Below are 17054 nucleotides of genomic sequence, written 5' to 3' on the forward strand. Positions count from 1 at the left end.
AGACGACAGTGACGCAGTTCAGGGGATTCTGGGGAAGGACTGGACTGTCTGCAGTGGACCCTAAAATGGGGAGGGACTAGGGATCTTTAAGTTTCATAAATTGTCCAGCTATAACTTCATTTGAGTAGCAGACCTGACCTCAGGTACTTGAGGTAAAAAACCCTACTGTGCCCTAAAAAAATAAAAAATTTACCATGTTAATAAAAGTATTCATTTGCTTTGGGGGGGAAAAGTAAACAATCATGAAAAAAAATCACATCTGCAAAGAAAAGACTAACATATTACCAGTGATCTTCTCCAGGCTGTGGAGTATGAATGACTTGTTTCATTTACATGTCTTTGAATTTTCAGTTTTTCAATCTAAAAAATACCTTGCAGTAAAATCATGGTGCAACACCATTTCCCCCAGTCCACTTCCTCCTCCCCCCAGCTGCAAATTGCAGGCCTGCATGAGAAGAGTTAAATACACCCTTCCTACAGGAACGTCCTGGCTCTTTGCTTAGACAATTCTGAGAGCCTCCTGACTCCTTCCTTGCTCAAACTATTTTTTCCTACTCTGAGGTCTCAAAGGTTTCAGCCCATTACAGCACCAATGCCCACTGTAAAGAACACATTATTTTTTATTAAAGACAACTTGTCATCAAACAGCATTGACTCAAGAAACAAAACCAATTTAAAAAAAAAAAAAAGGGGGGCAGACTAACATTCTGACCCTCCGGAGTGTGCACAACCTGCTGAACTCACACAGCCCGACCTGTAAGTGTTCAAATTCCTGGGGCAGCGACTTCCCAGGCAGGAAGCTTGGGTGCTCTGGCTGGCTGGGAACCTCCTGAGTTTGGGGAGGGGGTATTGCCAAGGGGGAGGTCCTTTCCCCATCCAAACCTGGACATGGTCTCTGTGCTCTTGACCTTCATCCCAAAGTCAAAGGGCACCAGTCTCAGGCCTGCCACTGAGGCAAGTTAAGATGCAGTGATTCAAGTAGTATGGCCCCAGAAGGGAAGGCAAGGGGACAGGCAAGAGGGAATGCATCAGGTGTCCTGGGCAGTGTCTGCTGGGTCCCCGGCTGTGGCCCAAGCCTCAGGTTGTAAAAGGGTCAAAGTTGGAACTGAACCACCAGCCCCCAAGCTCTGGGAAGGTGGGCTGGGCTGGTGGGAAGCAGTGTGTCTCCACCCCACACTCTAAGGACGTCTTAGAGCCTCCCTTACACTCAGTTCCAGCACCAAGCTCAGAGCACTCCCAGCCAGGATGTGCTGGAGAACCTGGAAGGTTCCAGAGGCAGGGGGAGGGGATACAGAGCCTGACCTCAGAAAGTCAGGAAGCTCGTGCTTCGAAATTCTTTCAACCTTTCCGGCCCCCACCCCCATCCCCAAACCAAGCACTCGACAATCCACAATAAATAACCTGGAGTCTGAATAAATAGTAAAGTCTTCCAAAAAAACTTTTGCCTCCAGCAAAAAGGCAAGTGCAGAAAAGTTCCAGCAGCGTCCAAGGGAAGCCCAGTAAAGCAGCCCTCTGGGAGAAGCTGTCCCTGGCCCACAGCCTGGCCCCTGAGGGCAGCGAAGTCCCTCCTGCTGGAATCAGGAAGGCTTAGCGGGCAACAGGGCACCTGCCAGCCAGACTGAGGAGAGGATGACGACCTTTGCTACATTACCCAGCCTTCCAGACCCAAACTACCTGCTTCCTTACAAAAGGAGGGCGGGGATTGGTCAGAATAAGCCCACTCCACCCACTGCCCAGCACTGGGAGTAGCCACCAGCTCCTGCTCCAAGTGTGCCTGCCCTGAACCCTGGGCACAGCCCAAGCAGGTGACCAGAGAAGGGCCAGCACCTCCTTCAGCCTGTTTGGGAGCCACACAGCTCCCTGGGCCCTGACAGGATCCAGGGCCTCAGCTCAGCCCTGTCCGGCCTGCAGAGGCTCCCTTTGGTCCAATTTGCCCTTCATGGGACTCGCCCTCCCTGGGACAGGCCCTCGAAGCCATTGGGAACGACTACTCTTCTGAAGCACTTGGATTCCAACCCCTGCTACTGGATCCCCCTAATGCCCTGCTCCTTTGGGGATATCTTGGGAAGACTCAGCTCTCCTCCCTCCTCCACCCCAGGCAGAAAGGAGGGTAAGAGGCTCAAAGCTTCGTGAGCCATCACTCCTCAGCAGCTTTTGGTTTCCAAGATCTCTGTCAGGGGAAGCAGGTTCAGGGCCTTCCACTGAGGCGCTGTGGGCTCCCTCCCAGCCTGAGGGAGCTGGGAGCCTGGGGCTGGGCTGGGAACTGGGTACAAAGGCCCTGGTGGACCTCCAGGGGCTTTGCTGAGCCCAACTCCTCATTCTGTCTCCGGGTTTCACAGACGTGGAGGGGAGGAGTGAGGGGAAGAGGCTGGGGATAAGGCACCCCAAGAGAGAAGGGCGGGGGGGCGCAACGGGCAGGAGCACACACAGAGATGCACACGGCCTCCGGCCTGCGGCCTCCGTGAGACGTGGAGGGAGAAGTGAGGGAGACGGCGCAGACAGAGGAAGGAGAAGCAGAGACCTAGAGGGGATTCAGAGACACCCTCGCCTCCCTCATATCCACACAGACAGACACACAGAGGAGACAAGACGCCTGGAGGACGAAGAGACACATACACGCCAACCCACAACTTCATACACACACACACTCAGCGAGAGAGGGGCAGAGGGTGTGACCTGGGCCTGGCAGCTTCTTAGCTCCCTCACAGTGTCACTTTCCCCAGGGAGAAGCCTAAGCACCAACCCCCAGAAGAAGTGGTTTCTGGCTCGTTGGCCAAGCACCTCCCCCAGAGCAGGAGAGGGGGCAGCAGAGCAGAGGCTGGCGGGGCCCGCGAGCCCCAGGGCCCACGCCTGCCCCAGCTCCAGGACACAACTTCGGGAGCGCCAGCCTTGCTCGGCAGCCTGGGAGAGGGTCCCGGTGTTAAAGAGCGGAGACAGAGCCAGGGCTTGGTGGTCAGGAAGGAGCATGGCACAGTGAGCCCCCACTGGGAGTGGCCTGGGGGACGGAGCCAGGTGAGGAGGCCTGGAGCCAGCCAGTCCTGGAGCTTCCCCTCGGGCTGGGGTCCCACACGCGTCTTCGTGTCCCAGCAGCCAGGGCACAGGGACCTTCTCTCCCAAACCTGGGCCTCTCACTGTCAGGCTACTTCGAGTCTTGGAGTTCCTTGGCTTTCTGTAGGATCTGGCAGACATCTGTGATGGGGTAATCCTGGGCACAGGAAAGGCCAACAAGGCGCGTCTGAAGTCAGCTCACCCTTCGCCACCTCTGCCACACCTGTGTCCTTCCCACTGGGGCCTGTCACCGTGCTGGACCACAGGTTATCAGACACCCCCTCTGCCCTAACCCCACAGGTAGCACAAACGTAAGCAACCCGACCGGCACCCCCCGCAGGGTCTCAGAGCCCTTCCTCAGGACCAGGCCCGCCTACCTCATGCCCCGCTGCCAGCCCTGAGCCAAGGGCCATGCGTTAGCTGCCCGGGGCACCCCAGAACCTCCTCATTGGATGTTACGGCGATTATGCCAATTTTATAGATTTACTCAATGAAGTCATTGAAAACCAACCTCAGACCAGGTGTTGGTGAAAAAACTGAGGCCTGGAGAGCCTGTTACTGGGCTCAGGTCATGCGACGAGCGGAGCCAAACAAGGACGTAAACCTAACGCCGCCTGACCCTTGGGCCCATGTTCTTTACCACTGAGCCCTACGCTGTCCTGCTCTGGGTCTGAGCGCGACTGCCAATGAGCGCTCCCACCTACTGGGCGCCACTGCGTCCCAGGAGCCATTAATTTGGGTAGAACACTTAGTTCAGAGAGGCCCAGTCATTCACTCAAGGCCACACCACACTCCAGGTCAGTGGCAAAGCCGGGATTCCAACCCATCCAAAGCCCGATCTGCCTCGGGGGTCTAGGCTCACCCCCGCGGCCCCCAGGCTGTCACAGCAGCGGGCGTGGGGCGGCTGCCCGGAAAGGAACTGCCTCATGGCTAAGACTGAGCTTGCCGCCCGAACCCCATTACCTGAAGGAGCCGCATGTTTACAGTGAAGTCCCCTTCCAGCAACTGCTCCCGGATCAATCTGAGGACAACAAGCAGCAAGGTGCTGGGACGCTGGGCTGCTCTGGGCGCAGGCCCAGCCGGGCACCTTCCCGCTCCTTCCTCACCACCCCCAGCAAGTCTGCTGTGACCCTCACCCAAGGATCCCAGAGGCTCCCTCCAGCCTGGGCCCCCACACGCCCCCGCCCATGGCCACACCCACATGAGCATGGCGCAGCAGACGAGGAGGAGGAAGTCAAAGCGGTTGTCATCAGCGAAGAGGGAGTCCCAGATACGAATGACGTCAGGCAGCAAGAACTCTTGGGACAGCAGCAGCGTCAGCCAGCGGAAGGCAAAGAACTGGGGCTTGATGTTCTGCTCTTGCTGGGGGGAGAGAGGCACGAGAATCCGAGCTGCCTGGATGCCAGGTGACACCGCGCAGTTCTCAGAGGTGAACTCAGATCAGCAGTGGCGCCCAGGACCTAACCACACCGGGGGGGCGGGGGGCACTGGGCCCCTAGAAGGCCTCGCTGGGTTGAGGGGGTGGCCGCTGCCTGCGGCCAGCCAATGCTGTCGGGTCTTCTGATTTTTTGTAAAAAGAAGGCAAAAACCCAAACTTTTATATCAGCTCTCTAGATTTATAAATGGTTGCTTGGGTTCTTTTCAAACACTGTGCGGACTATAGACAGACAGAGAGACCACTAACCGGGCGCTTACTGCACGCCCGGCCCTGGGCCCAGCACGTTAAGTATGGCATCTCACTCCTTTATTCCGCACAACAACCCTTCGGGCCAGTTACTCCCCGCAGACCCGAGGCCTCTGGTCAGCCACGGTGAGTATTATTAACTGAAAAGGCGTATTACAAAACAGCAAAAACATAATTCCATATTTGTTTCAAAAACTCTTTATATATTTCCTTATTCCCAAAACTCTTTGTGTTTATATATAACTTATTTTTACTGAAATGTTTTCTGAAATAAGCATGGAATACCACTACAATAATTTTTTTAAAGGTTTTTTATTTATTTATTTTTAGAGAGAGAGGAAAGGAGGGAGAGAGGGAGAGAAACATCAATGTGTGGTTCCCTCTTGTGCGCCCCCTACTGGGGACCTGGCCCACAACCCAGGCCTGTGTCCTGACTGGGAATCAAACCAATGACCCTTTGGTTCACAAGCTGGCGCTCAATCCACTGAGCCACACCAGCCAGGACCACCAGTACAATAATTTTTAAAAATTATTCTTAAGTTAGCCTTGGCCATGCTCAGTGGGTTAGAACATCGTCCCCGTACACCAAGGTTGCGAGTTCAATCCCAGTCAGCACACATACAAGAATCGATTAATGAATGCATAAATAAGGAGAACAACAAATTGATGTTTCTCTCTCCTGCCCCCCTTCTCTCCCTAAAATCAATTTTTCAAAAAATTATTAACTTTTAAAAGTGAATTTACCCTTCTTTTCTCAGGGGACAAACAGGCTGAACTCAGGAAGTGCATGGCAAAGGCCTGGCCCGGTGCCTGGCACTCAGTGGGCCCTGTACGCACTCCCCGCCACCGCCAGCCTGCCGGGACACCCAGCATCTGCTGCCTGGTCTCGCAGCAGTGGCTAAGCGCTCCCTGAGCAGCCGCAGCCACTTGCCATCCCAGACTCAAGCCAGAGCTCGCCCCGGACCAGGGGTGCTCAGGAAGTCTGCGGTCCTCTGCCCCTTTCCCTCCGGTCCTGGGGGTCCTCACCAGTTTCAGGTAGAGTTCCACATCCTTGTCCTTCAAGGTGGAGTACACCTTTTCCATCTTGTAGGTGATGCCACACTGCGAGTCGTCCAGGCTCTTGATGAAGTTGTCCCGGATCTCAGCCATGAGGTTGGTGAAGCAAAAGAAGGTGTCTGCCTCGGCGTGCTCTGGACGAGACGGGCAGGGTGAAGGCTGCTGAAAGAGAGCTGGAGCCCTCCCGAGCCCCACCCCAAATCTCACCTATGGGAGGGAGACCCCTTCCTTCACCTCAGAGTCACCGAGTCACCGCCCTGCCATGGTCAGGCTCCATACCTTCTCTATCCTTGACCTCTCTCCACCCCCGACTAAGGATATCACTTCTTTCTTCCTGTGTCTTCTGGCAACACTGTACGCTCCTTATCAATTCATTACACGCTCTTCTGATGACATTTTTCAAATCATTATTTATTTAAATTCTTTCTAACCACTCAACTTCCTGTATATACAACTCATCTCTTCTATCAGAAATTCCATTAAAATATCAAGAGCTCAGCAAACTTCCAACAATCTAGAAAGTCTGAGCCGGATTAGATCTGAGAGAGGATCCAGGCCAACCCCCTTGAGAGGGCAAATGGAGGCCCAGAGATCAGATGTGAGCTGCACGGCCTGAAAAAGCCCGTTAGCCTGGCTTTCCGTGGTCCCATTTTCCAGGGCACCAGCAACCAGACACGAGCCCTGGTTCACCCAGAGTCCTTTTACCTTTCCACTCGTGGTTGGGGTCGGTGGCAAAGGTATAGTAGAGGGGCCCCACGATCTCATTCATGCCCTGCACGTAAGCGATGCCAGGGTTGAGCTTGGCGTAGATGAACAGGATCCGCTCCACCACCTCCCAGTGGGCCTCGCAGCCGTTGGGCAGCACCTGGTACTCATTCAGGGACGCTGGCGTCGAGCTCTTGTGTGGGGAGCTCATCTGGGGGAGGAGAGGAGGAGCCCATGAAGATGACAGGTGGCATTTTGAACAATATGTTCTCACCAGCAATGTCTACCATGAAGCCTAAACCTAATTTCCAGCTCATGGGAAATCCAGGATGTAGAGGAACATGTCATACGCCACCAGAAGGAAACAAGTGGATCAGCCCAGGATGGGGGACACTCTAACAAGACAGCTGGACTAAGTTCTAATTTACGGTGAAAAAAGAACAAACAGAGCTTCCCTCTGCAGAGAGGGCTACCGGCTGGGCGGGGGCACTTTCTGGGCGATAGAAATGCTCTGTGTCTTGTTCTGGTTGGCATTTACACAGGTGGGCACAGAAAAAACGTCCATCTAGTTGCATCTGTGACATTTGTGCATTTTACTGCATGTAAGTTATACTGTACTTCAATTTAGAAAACAAAATTTAAATATATGAAAAACAGACAATTGGCTAAGTGTCTTCAAAAGTGAAATGCTGGGGGGCTGGGGGGCAAGGGGGGGCCTGCTTCCGATAGAGACTAGAGGAACATAGCATCCCAACGCAACACGCAAACCTGCGCTGGTCCTTGTTTGGAAGTAAAAAACCAAAAATATTCTCAGCACAACCAAGGACACGGAATCGTGGATTGGATGACAGGTGTTATCATGCAATTACTGATAATTTCCTAGAGGTGCTGGTAAGGGGGAGGATGTCCTTATGCCCAAGAGACGCCTGCTGACGTTCTCGGGGTTGAAGGTATGACCTGCCACTCACTCTCTGTCATACACAAAGATGGCAAAATGTTAACTGTTAAATTTAAGCGGAAAGTGTATGGGTGTGCACTGTACTTTTTCAGCTTTTCTGAACATTTCAAAATTTTCTTAAGAAAAAACTGGGAGGTAAATAGAGATGATAATCCCTGCTCAAAATTTGTGCAACAGAGCCGGGGTGCCCATCGCTGCCCCCTAGCAGGGTCCTCGGGAGCTCCATAACGCATCTGGTGCCTGGGGCACCCCTGCATGAGCGAGTCCCAGGCAAGCCCAGGCCAGGACGGAGCAGGAAGCCATCCTGGAAGTGTAGGGCCCTGGGGACATTCAACTCTCGTTCCCATTTTACATACATGTGCACACATGCACACACCACCACCACCATTTACCGTGAGCTCTCTATGTGCAAGACAGTGCTCTGCAAGTATGTGTCCATGTAATGCTCTAACCACCTAGAATATTCTCTCAACTTCACTTTCGAGATGAGGAAACTGAGGCTCAGAAAAGTTAGGTCACTCCGCAGGTCTCGCATTAAGTGGCAGCACTGGGATTTGATCCCAGACTAGCTGACTCCCGAACCTGAGGTCCAGGCCTGCGAATGCACAGTGCTTTCCAGCTTTCCAAGAATCTGCACAGACATGACCTCATGGCCTCATTACATCTTCCTGGCAATTCTAAAGCCAGGCAGGGCAGAAAGGATTATGCCCCCATTTCCAGAGGCAGCAGTGGAAGCCTAGGAAGGTAAGCCCAGTACGGCGTGCCCAGAGTCAAACACATGGTCGGCTTTAACTCTAACTGCTCCACCACGGGGCCAGACATCTAGTAGTGAGGCTTTCCGGTCTGGTGCTCTGCCCTCAGGACAAGGTCCAAACCTAAAATGGGCAAGAGCTTGGCTCCCAGTCTCCAATGACTTCAGTGAAGCCAATGACAGAAGCCAAGTCCTGCCACCAGGACGTCGGCAGCCGAGTAAGAGGGTGGCCCACACAGCAAGCCCCGTGGTCGCTTTGCCGAGCACGCTGCACCTCCCAGCGCACCCTCCCCTGTCGCAGGCATGAGGAAGCCTGGGGCCAGCTGTAGCTGCCCGTCACCTCCGCAGCAGGAAGTGGCTGCTCTCCTAGGGACACAGAGCCTTAATCGGTCATTGCACTTATCTGTCCCTAGCTTTTTGCAGGTTACAGAGGACTGTTCCATTGCTGGAGGACAGCAAAAAATTTTGAGCAAGTCGGAGCTCCAGGTACCAAAGCAGTAGACACGAGTTAACAAATAAGATCACATGCTTGTTTGGCCAATAACAGGAGCCTGTGGAAGGCTGGGATTCAAACACTCAGCGTGACCTGGCCAGCGCAAGCCCTCTCAATTCCACCTCCTAAGTCTCTGAGATCCATCCCCCCTCCACCCCAGCCCAACTCCCCGCTCCCCCAGTCACCCTCCCCATCTCTATTCCTGCCCCTTCCAATCAAACGCCCCACAGCGCCAGCAGCAGTCGTCTAGGAGGGCAGACCGGAACCACATCACCGTCCTGAGAATGCTACAAGGGCCCGCCAGCCTTCGCGATAAAGGCCCGTGTGGCCTCACCGCCAACCGCCTCTCCAGCGCCCTCCAGCAACCCTCCTGTTTTCTCCGCGGCCTCTCGCCACGACGGACTCCTCCAACCCGTGAACACCCTACACCCTCTCCCGCCTGAGGACTTCCACATGCCCTCCTCCCCGCCTGGAAGGGTCTTTCCTCCTGGCTCTTCGAGCCTCAGCCTCAACGTCACTTCCTCAGGGAAGTCCTCCCTGATGGCCCGACCAGGTCAGCTCCCCTCCCCGCATCGCTCCCATCACACTTGTCCTTCCTGTGGAGAGAGCCACCTCCGCCGCCACAGCAGCGCAGCTCCTTCACTGCGCCGCAGGGACCTCTCCCAGCAGCCATCACACCCAGCCTCCATCCTGATCCCTGACTTTCCCGAAGAGGCCTGGCAGAATCAAAGTTGCCTTGAGTAACCACCAGAGAAGACGGCCATGGGCACAGGGGACAGTGGCCAAAGGGAAGCAAAAGGAAAGGCTGCCGTGGGGAGTCCCTGGGGCCCCTAGGCTGCCTCTCACATTTGTGACCCCGCTCCGGTTCCGGGCCACCGTCTGAGATTTCAGTGTCGTCTGTTCCACCCGCTTACGAAGGGTCTCAAACTCATTCTGGGGGTCCAGGATGAGGAGGCACGGGTACTCAGTGGCCCGCTGGAAGAAGGATATGTCTGGGCACAACCTCCTGTCAAGAGGGAACAGGGGAGAGTGCCGTTACTCAGGACAGAGGTTTTAGACATTCCAACATCCCAAACGACATTTTTTTAAAAAAATAATAACGCTGCCCTGGCTGGTGTGGCACAGTGGATTGAGCGCTGGCTTGTGAAAGGTCGCTGGTTCAATTCCCTGTCAGGGCACATGCCTGGGTTGCAAGCCGGGTCCTCTCACACACATTGATGTTTCTCTCCCTCTTCTTCCCCCTCCCTACCTCTGTCTCTAAAAATAAATAAAATCTTAAAAAAAAATGACATTATATTTTTTAAAAAATCTAGTTTTCAAGAGGCAATATAGTCATTATAATATCTATACCCATCTTATGTGTATTTGCAAATAGATCCACGAGCGTATATATGTCCTTATGCTCTTACGATCCAACTCCCTTAGACCACAGACATCTTTCCATGTCAAAAATATCTAACATGTACAAGAGCATTAACTGTAGTGTGGTTTAAAATGGTTAAAGAGGTCTGGTTAAATTACACATTGTACAGTAGAATATTACACAGCTAACACAGGAAATAAATGTTCAAGACAAAGTTGAGCCCTGGCTGGGTAACTCAGTTGGTTAGAGCATTGTCCCAATACACCAAGGTTGCAGGTTCGATCCCCAGAGAGGGCACATACAAGAAGCAACCAATGAATACATAAGTAGATAGAACAACAAATTGATGTCCGTTTATCTGTCTCTGTCTCTCTCTCCCACCCCCCACCTAAATAATCAAATATAAAAAAAGCAGGTTGAAAACAGTCTCAGGAACATGATCCAGTGTTTAACATACATGCCCTGCAGGATACACACAGTTTGCAGACTGCTTATACACAGCACATTGCAAACGTGGCCTCTGGAAACACTGAACAACACGCTACCATCAGCACCAGTGTAAGACAGAACCTGTTCCTCCAGAACCGGGTTCAAGACACAGTTCTTGATTTACACAGGACCATTAAAACCCTTTGTGAACAGAGGCTGCCCCAACACCAGCCTGAAAACGAAGGCGAGAGCCCCCCTCTGCATCCTGGCTGGGCTGCCCTGGGCAGGGGTCCCACCTGAGGCCGCCTGCAGGTGGACCTAGGCACAACAAGCACCAGCCGAGGAGCAGCACCCAGGGGCAGCGGCTGGAAACGCAACTGACACCTGGGGAAGGTGGAGCCCACAGCAGGAGGCTGGACTCCAGAGGCCAAGCCTGAAGGGCTCAGCCCCCCGCCCCCCCACAGCCCCACGGCAGACCAGGCCTTCCTTCAGCTCCACCCCAGCCCGCGGGGGAGTCTACCCACGGTCACTCCCCAACCCGACAGGATGGCACAGCCAGCATTTCCTCAGTTCTATACCAAGTGGAAAAGCACACTCATGCCCACACTGTAGCTCACAGTTAAGGGGGGAAATAAATAAATAAACACTTGTCTGACGCTGTTATTCCTGTGCCGAAAACCTTATATGACTGCCCCACATCCTTGGATCAAGTCCACCCATGTGTCCCTCCAGTGTGGCTTCAACCACACTGCCCTTCACACTGCTTGTGAACACGCCCAGCTCCGCCCGCTCCCAGGCCCCCCCCCCCCCCCCAGGCAGGCAGATGCCACCCACCACGGCCGCTCCCTCCCTCTTCCCCCAGGCCCCCGACTCCCCAGGCCCCGGCTGGAACACTGCTTCTGCAGGCTCAGAAGGCGTCCCGCACGCCGGCAAACACCCTGACTCTTCCTCCAGAGCATCTACCGTGAATGCTCATCCCCCGGAAGACCTGACCTGCGGAGCACCTGTCTTCCCCTCCTCCCCCTAAGGTTCTAGGTTCCTCTGCGGGAGGGACCGTGACTGTCTATTCAGCCTCAACCCTGAGCTCGGCCCTGGGGCTGCCACAGGGCAGGGGCTCCGTGTCCACCTGATGAAGGAATGATCGGCTGAATCCACGAATGCCGAGGAGAACTGACACTAAGGCAGGGAGAAAAGAGAGCCAGGCGCAGGCAAGCACAGGACACCGCCGCCCCATACACTCTCACTGCTCTTGCCAGCCCCATTCTCAGGCCCCCATCGCTGGGGCCTGGACCTGACTACCCAGATCGCCCACCAATGGGCTTCTCACACCGCTGCCCGACCCCAGGGGCCTGGGCTGGAAAGGGAAAGGGCGGAGCTGGGAATCCCCTGAAGCCCCCTGGGCCCGCCCCCAGCCCCCGCGTACCGGACGTCTTTGTCGATCTGCAGCAGCACCTCATTGTCCTTGAAGTACGTGTTCCACCGGCTGTCGGGGTTGGGGTTGAGTGGCTGTGGGGTGAAAATCAGCTGCTGTCCTAGGCTAGAGAGGGCCCCAGAGGCAGGCACCAGTTTGGAGGCCTGAGCAGTGGCCTCACACCCACGACCCCATCGGGGGCCCAGCTGCGCCCCTGGCACAGCCTTGGAGGAGCGCATCGGCCTCCGGCAGCCTCGCAAATCCCACTCACACTCCACAGCTACAAGCCAAGCCCTGCTCTCTGCTCTGAGCGGATCCCTGCTTGGCAGGCCTCTTCTGTCTGTCTGCTGCTCTGGCTCTAGGATGCTGCATGTAACAGGTGCTCACTAAGGGCTTGTTGCCTGAATGAATGGATGAATGAATGTCGTATCACGGAGCCTCTTCAAATCTAACTCATCAATGCTTGGAGTCGCCAACTGCAATCCTTGGAGGAGGGGCCTGGGTCTGATGCATCTCCACTTCCTACATTGCAAAGCACACAGGGCGAGGCTCAGTCCTGGAGGATGGAACGAGGCTCCCACCAGGCCACAGAAAGGCCGTTTACCCTCACCCCCACTCCCTCAGACTTTCTTCAACTGCCAAAGGAGACCGTGTCTGCGGAGGGCCTGGCTCAGCGCTGCTCACACAGCACTCCCCGAGTGCCGGCTATCACCTATGTGCCTGAATGGGCCCCGGGAGAAAGGGGAGAGGCAACAGCCTGCAGGGGCTGAGCAGCCAAATGAAGAAAGAAGGTACTGGAAGGGCCAGGCGGCACTAAGACCAGCTGCACCTATCCTCTGAGGTGGGGGGCGCCTTGCCCACTCCAAAGCCCACACCCCTCCGCACTCTGCAGCCTCAGTCCCCGCTGATGACTCCTACTCACATGGTCCTCAAAGGTCACATCCTCCCTGGACACACCCAAGTTGGCCTTGGCAATGCCAGGCTGGATGATCATTTCCCTCAGGAACTGAGAATATAGCTCCCTGCAGGAGACAAGAGAAGGGAGAGATGATTCCTAAAGGTCCTGCCCAGGGAGCCCAGAAGAGAGAGGCACCGACAGGAGGCAGGCCAGGTTCAGCCTCACGTGTTCTGATACAGAGACCCTCCCATCAGCCCCCGTACCCGGGGTCTTACCTCTGCTTGGCCAGGATGGAGGTCCATGAGGCTCTCTCCAAAGGGAGGTAGTTCAAGAGAATCTGCACAGAGGGGAAGGAGCAAAGCTCTGGGACTCGCCCAGCCCAGCCCTGGACAGGCGGCGGAGGCTGACAGGCCCCAAGGAAAAGGCCTGATAATGCCCAGAGAGGACAGGAAGGGCTGAAGGCTAGAACACAGGCATGGGCCGGGGGCGCCTGCCCTTTATCCCAAACCAAGCCTTTCCTCTTCTTTTCCTCACACAGACTCTTCCAAATGATAATAAGACCTTGTGCCCAAAGGAGCTGGAAACGAGGATACTGGGCTTCCACTCCCATATCAGCTAAGAGCTTTGGACAGAGCACAGCCTCTTCTGTCCCAATACACGTCACTGCCACTGCTCTGTCTAGACCAGGAAGCAAAGGGCTTCACTGACATTACAAAGTATTCCATCCCCAGAGGAATCCTGGAAGGGAACCAAGAGAGACCGAAAACCCAGGGCTTCCCAGGGAAGTTTCCCCAAAGTCAGCAAAGGGGCAGAACAGAAAGAAGGGGCCCGGGGTGGGGGCAGCCCATGCAGGAACCCAGGGACTTTCAGCAGAGCAGGAGCCCTGCCCAGGCACACCCACCTTCCAACAGAGGCACCGCAGTCCGCCCTCACAGGGGATGCCTGTGGACACAGCAGGCAAAGGTCACGCCCTTAGGCCGGAGTCCCACAATCCCCCCGGCCCTCCACCTCGGAGCCAGCTGGCAGGGAGCAGAGTGAGCGAGAAGTACTTCTCCAAGAATCATTTTCTGCCACAAAGGCTACTAGACTAGATGCTAATCCTGTCCATATGCATCTCTCTCCATGACCCCTGACCCCGACCCTTTCCCCCAGGCCAGAGCTCCCTCTGTCTGGGCTGTTCTTTTGAGGATAACACCTTCTTTTACTGGATATTTCTTCCTCAGAGTGGCCTATACCAACCACCATCTCTTCCCGATCAGTCATGTTACCCATTATAAATAGTGACTCCACGACTTCCTCGGAGCATCTGTCACTTCTTGGATTACGTAACATAATTTGTGTACTTATTTAATATCTATAACCTTAACTACCAGGTAAGCCCCAGAAAGACAAGAAGCATATTTGTCTTACATTCCCAGTACCTAGCACAGGGCATGGCACACAGAAGGTATTCTGTAAGTACGTGTGGAGTATAAGCTAAGCTACGAATGCTAAGTGTTTTGTGCTCTATGGGCCTAACTGTACTGAATCCTCATTATAACCCTAGTAAGTAGGGAAGATCAGCATCATTGCCCCCATCTTAGAGATAAAAAACCTCATCTGCCCTGGCTGGTGTGGCTCAGTGGATTGAATGCCAGCCTGCGAACCGAAAGGCTGCCCTTTCAATTCCCAGTCAGGGCCTTGGATTGCGGGCCAAGTCCCCAGTAAGGGGGCGCACGAGAGGCAACCGATGCAAGTACCTCTGGCACATCAATGTTTCTCTCCCTTTCTTCTCCATCCTTTCCCCTCTCTCTGAGAATAAATAAATAAAATCTTAAAGAAAAGAAACTCATATATAAGGAAAGAGCAATCAAGGACTCCAACACAGGTCTGACTCTAGAGCCCAAGCTCTTCACAAGGCCGCAGGCTGCCACCCCTGAGGCCTGGCAGATTTTTCAACTCAGTCCAGTGCCCGGACCCCTCACAAGACCTTGAGAGCCTAACTATCACTCTAGAAGAGAAAAAACCCTGCAATTCCATCAGACACCTTGATAAGCAGCTGTTGTATTATGAATAGGAGGTAATGCCCCCATCTCGGAATCCACATGGGGATGCGGGAAGCTACTCAAGAATTCCTCGCTGACAAAGTTACAAAGGCAGAGCAGCGACAAGACACTATACAGAATACCCTGGGGGTTTTTTAAAGATGAACCAAAATCTCTTGCCGGAAGGTTAACCGTGCCAGCGAGGGCAAAGTCAAACACCGCTGAGGTGCAGCTCCTTCAAGCCAGTGTCTCAAGGCTGGAATCTCACCATTAACCAAAGTTCACTGTCGCCTGAGTAGGCTTTGATCCCAAGCCAGGGAGAGAATCAGGAACTACTCTGCAGCTCACCAAATTCTACAGCCCAGGAAGCTTGCTGGAATGAGGGAAGACCCGGCCTCAGCTCAAGAAGTCTCCCCACTCTCTTCTTCTCATCTTCAGTCCTTTCCAGTTACTCCAAGGAAGCAACCAGCATCATTCAGATGCCAATTAAGCACCCTAAGGCCCACAGGCAAGCTAACTGTGGCCACTAGGAGTGGCTGCCACTCCTCTGGGCACTCCCTCCAAGCTCAGGAGAGTCCCTGCTCGTTCAGCTCCACAGGACCTGAACCAAGAGGCAGGCTGGCCCCCAGGACGGAGCAGGCATGGCCTTGGACATGTCCCCCTCCACCCTAGCTGCAACATTGCTCTAGGAAAACCCTGAAAATGAAGAGCTGCCTCTTACCACTAAAACTGAGTTCTCGAAGCTTTTCCAAGGCGATTGTGGGCTCCTTCAGCACATCCTGGAAATCTGCAATCCTAGAAGACACGAAGAGGCAAATGAAGTTCACTTAAACTGAAAGATGACGGGCTTAGTAACCACTCCTCAACCCACAGTTCCATTACGCCACCAATCTCCAACCTGTTCCTCGCTTCCCTTTAGGACCTAAAGATGGCAGTCAGTCAAGGTCCTAATCAAAGTCCACATTAGGGAGCTACAGAACTATTGATCATGCCTTCCTCTAAGCCCAGAAACAGAAATGTTCTCGCCCAGACATTCTCAAACAAGCACCGTGAAATTAGATACATTCTGTCATTTAGTGAGCTGGCACTTATTGGGCACTTCCTGCTGGCCAGGCCCAGCCCACAGCTCCACTATCTGAACTCCATGAACCCTAGGAACCAGGAGTAATTTGATCCGTAGACAACGGAACTGTGGAACCTGCATGCAGCTCTCCAGGCTCAAAAATATAACCATTAGAAGTCCTTTGGGCCTGCAGGCAGGCAAGGACAAAAGGATTTAAAAAACAAGTCCTGGAAGAAAACTGAAGACGGAGCAAAATTTAGCCAACGCGGCAGGATCTGGCCTGGGAGAGGGGACGGACGGGAGAATCCAGGTTTTCTAGAATCTCTAGTAAAAACAAGCACGGGGAACGGGGAGCATTTGGAAAGAGGAGGGTACTGAGACAGAGAGTTGACAAGGGAGACAACAAGGATGGGGTGGTGGGGCGTGGGGAACTGGTCATTGAGGCCCTGAATCAGGAAGACGCCAGGGAAGGGGGAAGCCAGGGGTTCTACGTAAGGGCGAAACAGAAAAGCGGTGACACTGGGGAGAAACGGAGGCAGAAGTGCCTCCATTCCGAGCTCTGTCAGGCCCACAGGCAATGAGAAGTAGGAACCCGGGCCCCCCTGCCCGGGGACGGCTGGTGCCTGGCCGCATCTGCGCGCCCCCTCCGCTGGGCAGAGGTAGCGGACTGGCCAGGACTGGCCTGGCCGGGTTGGCCTAAGGGCCCTTACCGGCTCTTGTGCAGACTCGACATGGTGTTGACTTCCGGATCCCCCTGCTGCCTCGGTCGCCTCCGCCGCCGCCCCCCAGGGACCCGGGGAGCTCAGCAGAGGCCTCCGACCGGAAACGCAGCCGCCCGCGTGCACGTTCCGCCCCGCCCCGCCCCGCTCACGTGCCGCCCCCTTTCCCAGTGGCCGGTTGGGTGGGCGGGATAGCGGGGGCTAAGACCACGCCCCCACCCCGCCCCTACCCAGCCAGTAGGGCCTCTGGCCAAGTTTGAGGATGCGCTAGCGACCCGGTAGATGGTGTGTTGTAGGGCTCGCTCTTCCTCGCTCTTTCCTGGGCCTCCCTTTCTCTCTGCCTGTCACCGTGTCTCCCTCCTTGTACGTTCCTCACCCGCAATAAACTATTGCGTCATTGTTTCAGGAATGTGCTTTCTCTGCCACACTATACAGGTTTTTTTCACTGCGAA

The 17054-nt window shown here is 54.6% G+C and overlaps 1 protein-coding gene across 2 annotated transcripts; it reads right to left on the reverse strand.

The window, feature by feature from the left end:
* Positions 1–663: 663 nt before the first annotated feature.
* TBC1D13 (TBC1 domain family member 13) lies at positions 664–16742 on the reverse strand. 2 transcript variants are annotated; one of them, XM_054584269.1, is made up of 13 exons: positions 16594–16742; positions 15542–15615; positions 13698–13738; positions 13072–13133; positions 12821–12920; positions 11911–11993; positions 9542–9701; positions 6654–6704; positions 6494–6560; positions 5759–5922; positions 4250–4410; positions 4012–4069; positions 664–3205 (listed from the first exon to the last, which is right to left on the reverse strand). In XM_054584269.1, exons 1-13 carry the CDS (start codon positions 16614–16616, stop codon positions 3140–3142), a joined length of 1110 nt encoding a protein of 369 aa, XP_054440244.1. In that variant the 5' UTR covers positions 16617–16742; the 3' UTR covers positions 664–3139. The 2 variants fall into 2 exon arrangements, with proteins under 2 accessions (XP_054440244.1, XP_054440243.1); XM_054584268.1 differs by having other exon boundaries at positions 6494–6704.
* Positions 16743–17054: the final 312 nt, after the last annotated feature.

This window comes from Pteronotus mesoamericanus, unplaced genomic scaffold (assembly GCF_021234165.1).
Source record: "Pteronotus mesoamericanus isolate MK-2021 breed Mesoamerican mustached bat unplaced genomic scaffold, CSHL_Meso_final contig_78, whole genome shotgun sequence".
NCBI lineage: Eukaryota > Metazoa > Chordata > Mammalia > Chiroptera > Mormoopidae > Pteronotus > Pteronotus mesoamericanus.

Bases quoted from the DNA above. Each gene is read 5' to 3' on its own strand.
- TBC1D13 (XM_054584268.1), bottom strand. From the start codon at position 16,616: ATGTCGAGTCTGCACAAGAGCCG. The intron at 15,616-16,593 runs GTAAGGGCCCTT...CGTGTCTTCTAG, and splicing joins TCGAGTCTGCACAAGAGCCG to GATTGCAGATTTCCAGGATG. The intron at 11,994-12,820 runs GTGAGTAGGAGT...TTCACCCCACAG, and splicing joins ATGTGACCTTTGAGGACCAT to CCACTCAACCCCAACCCCGA.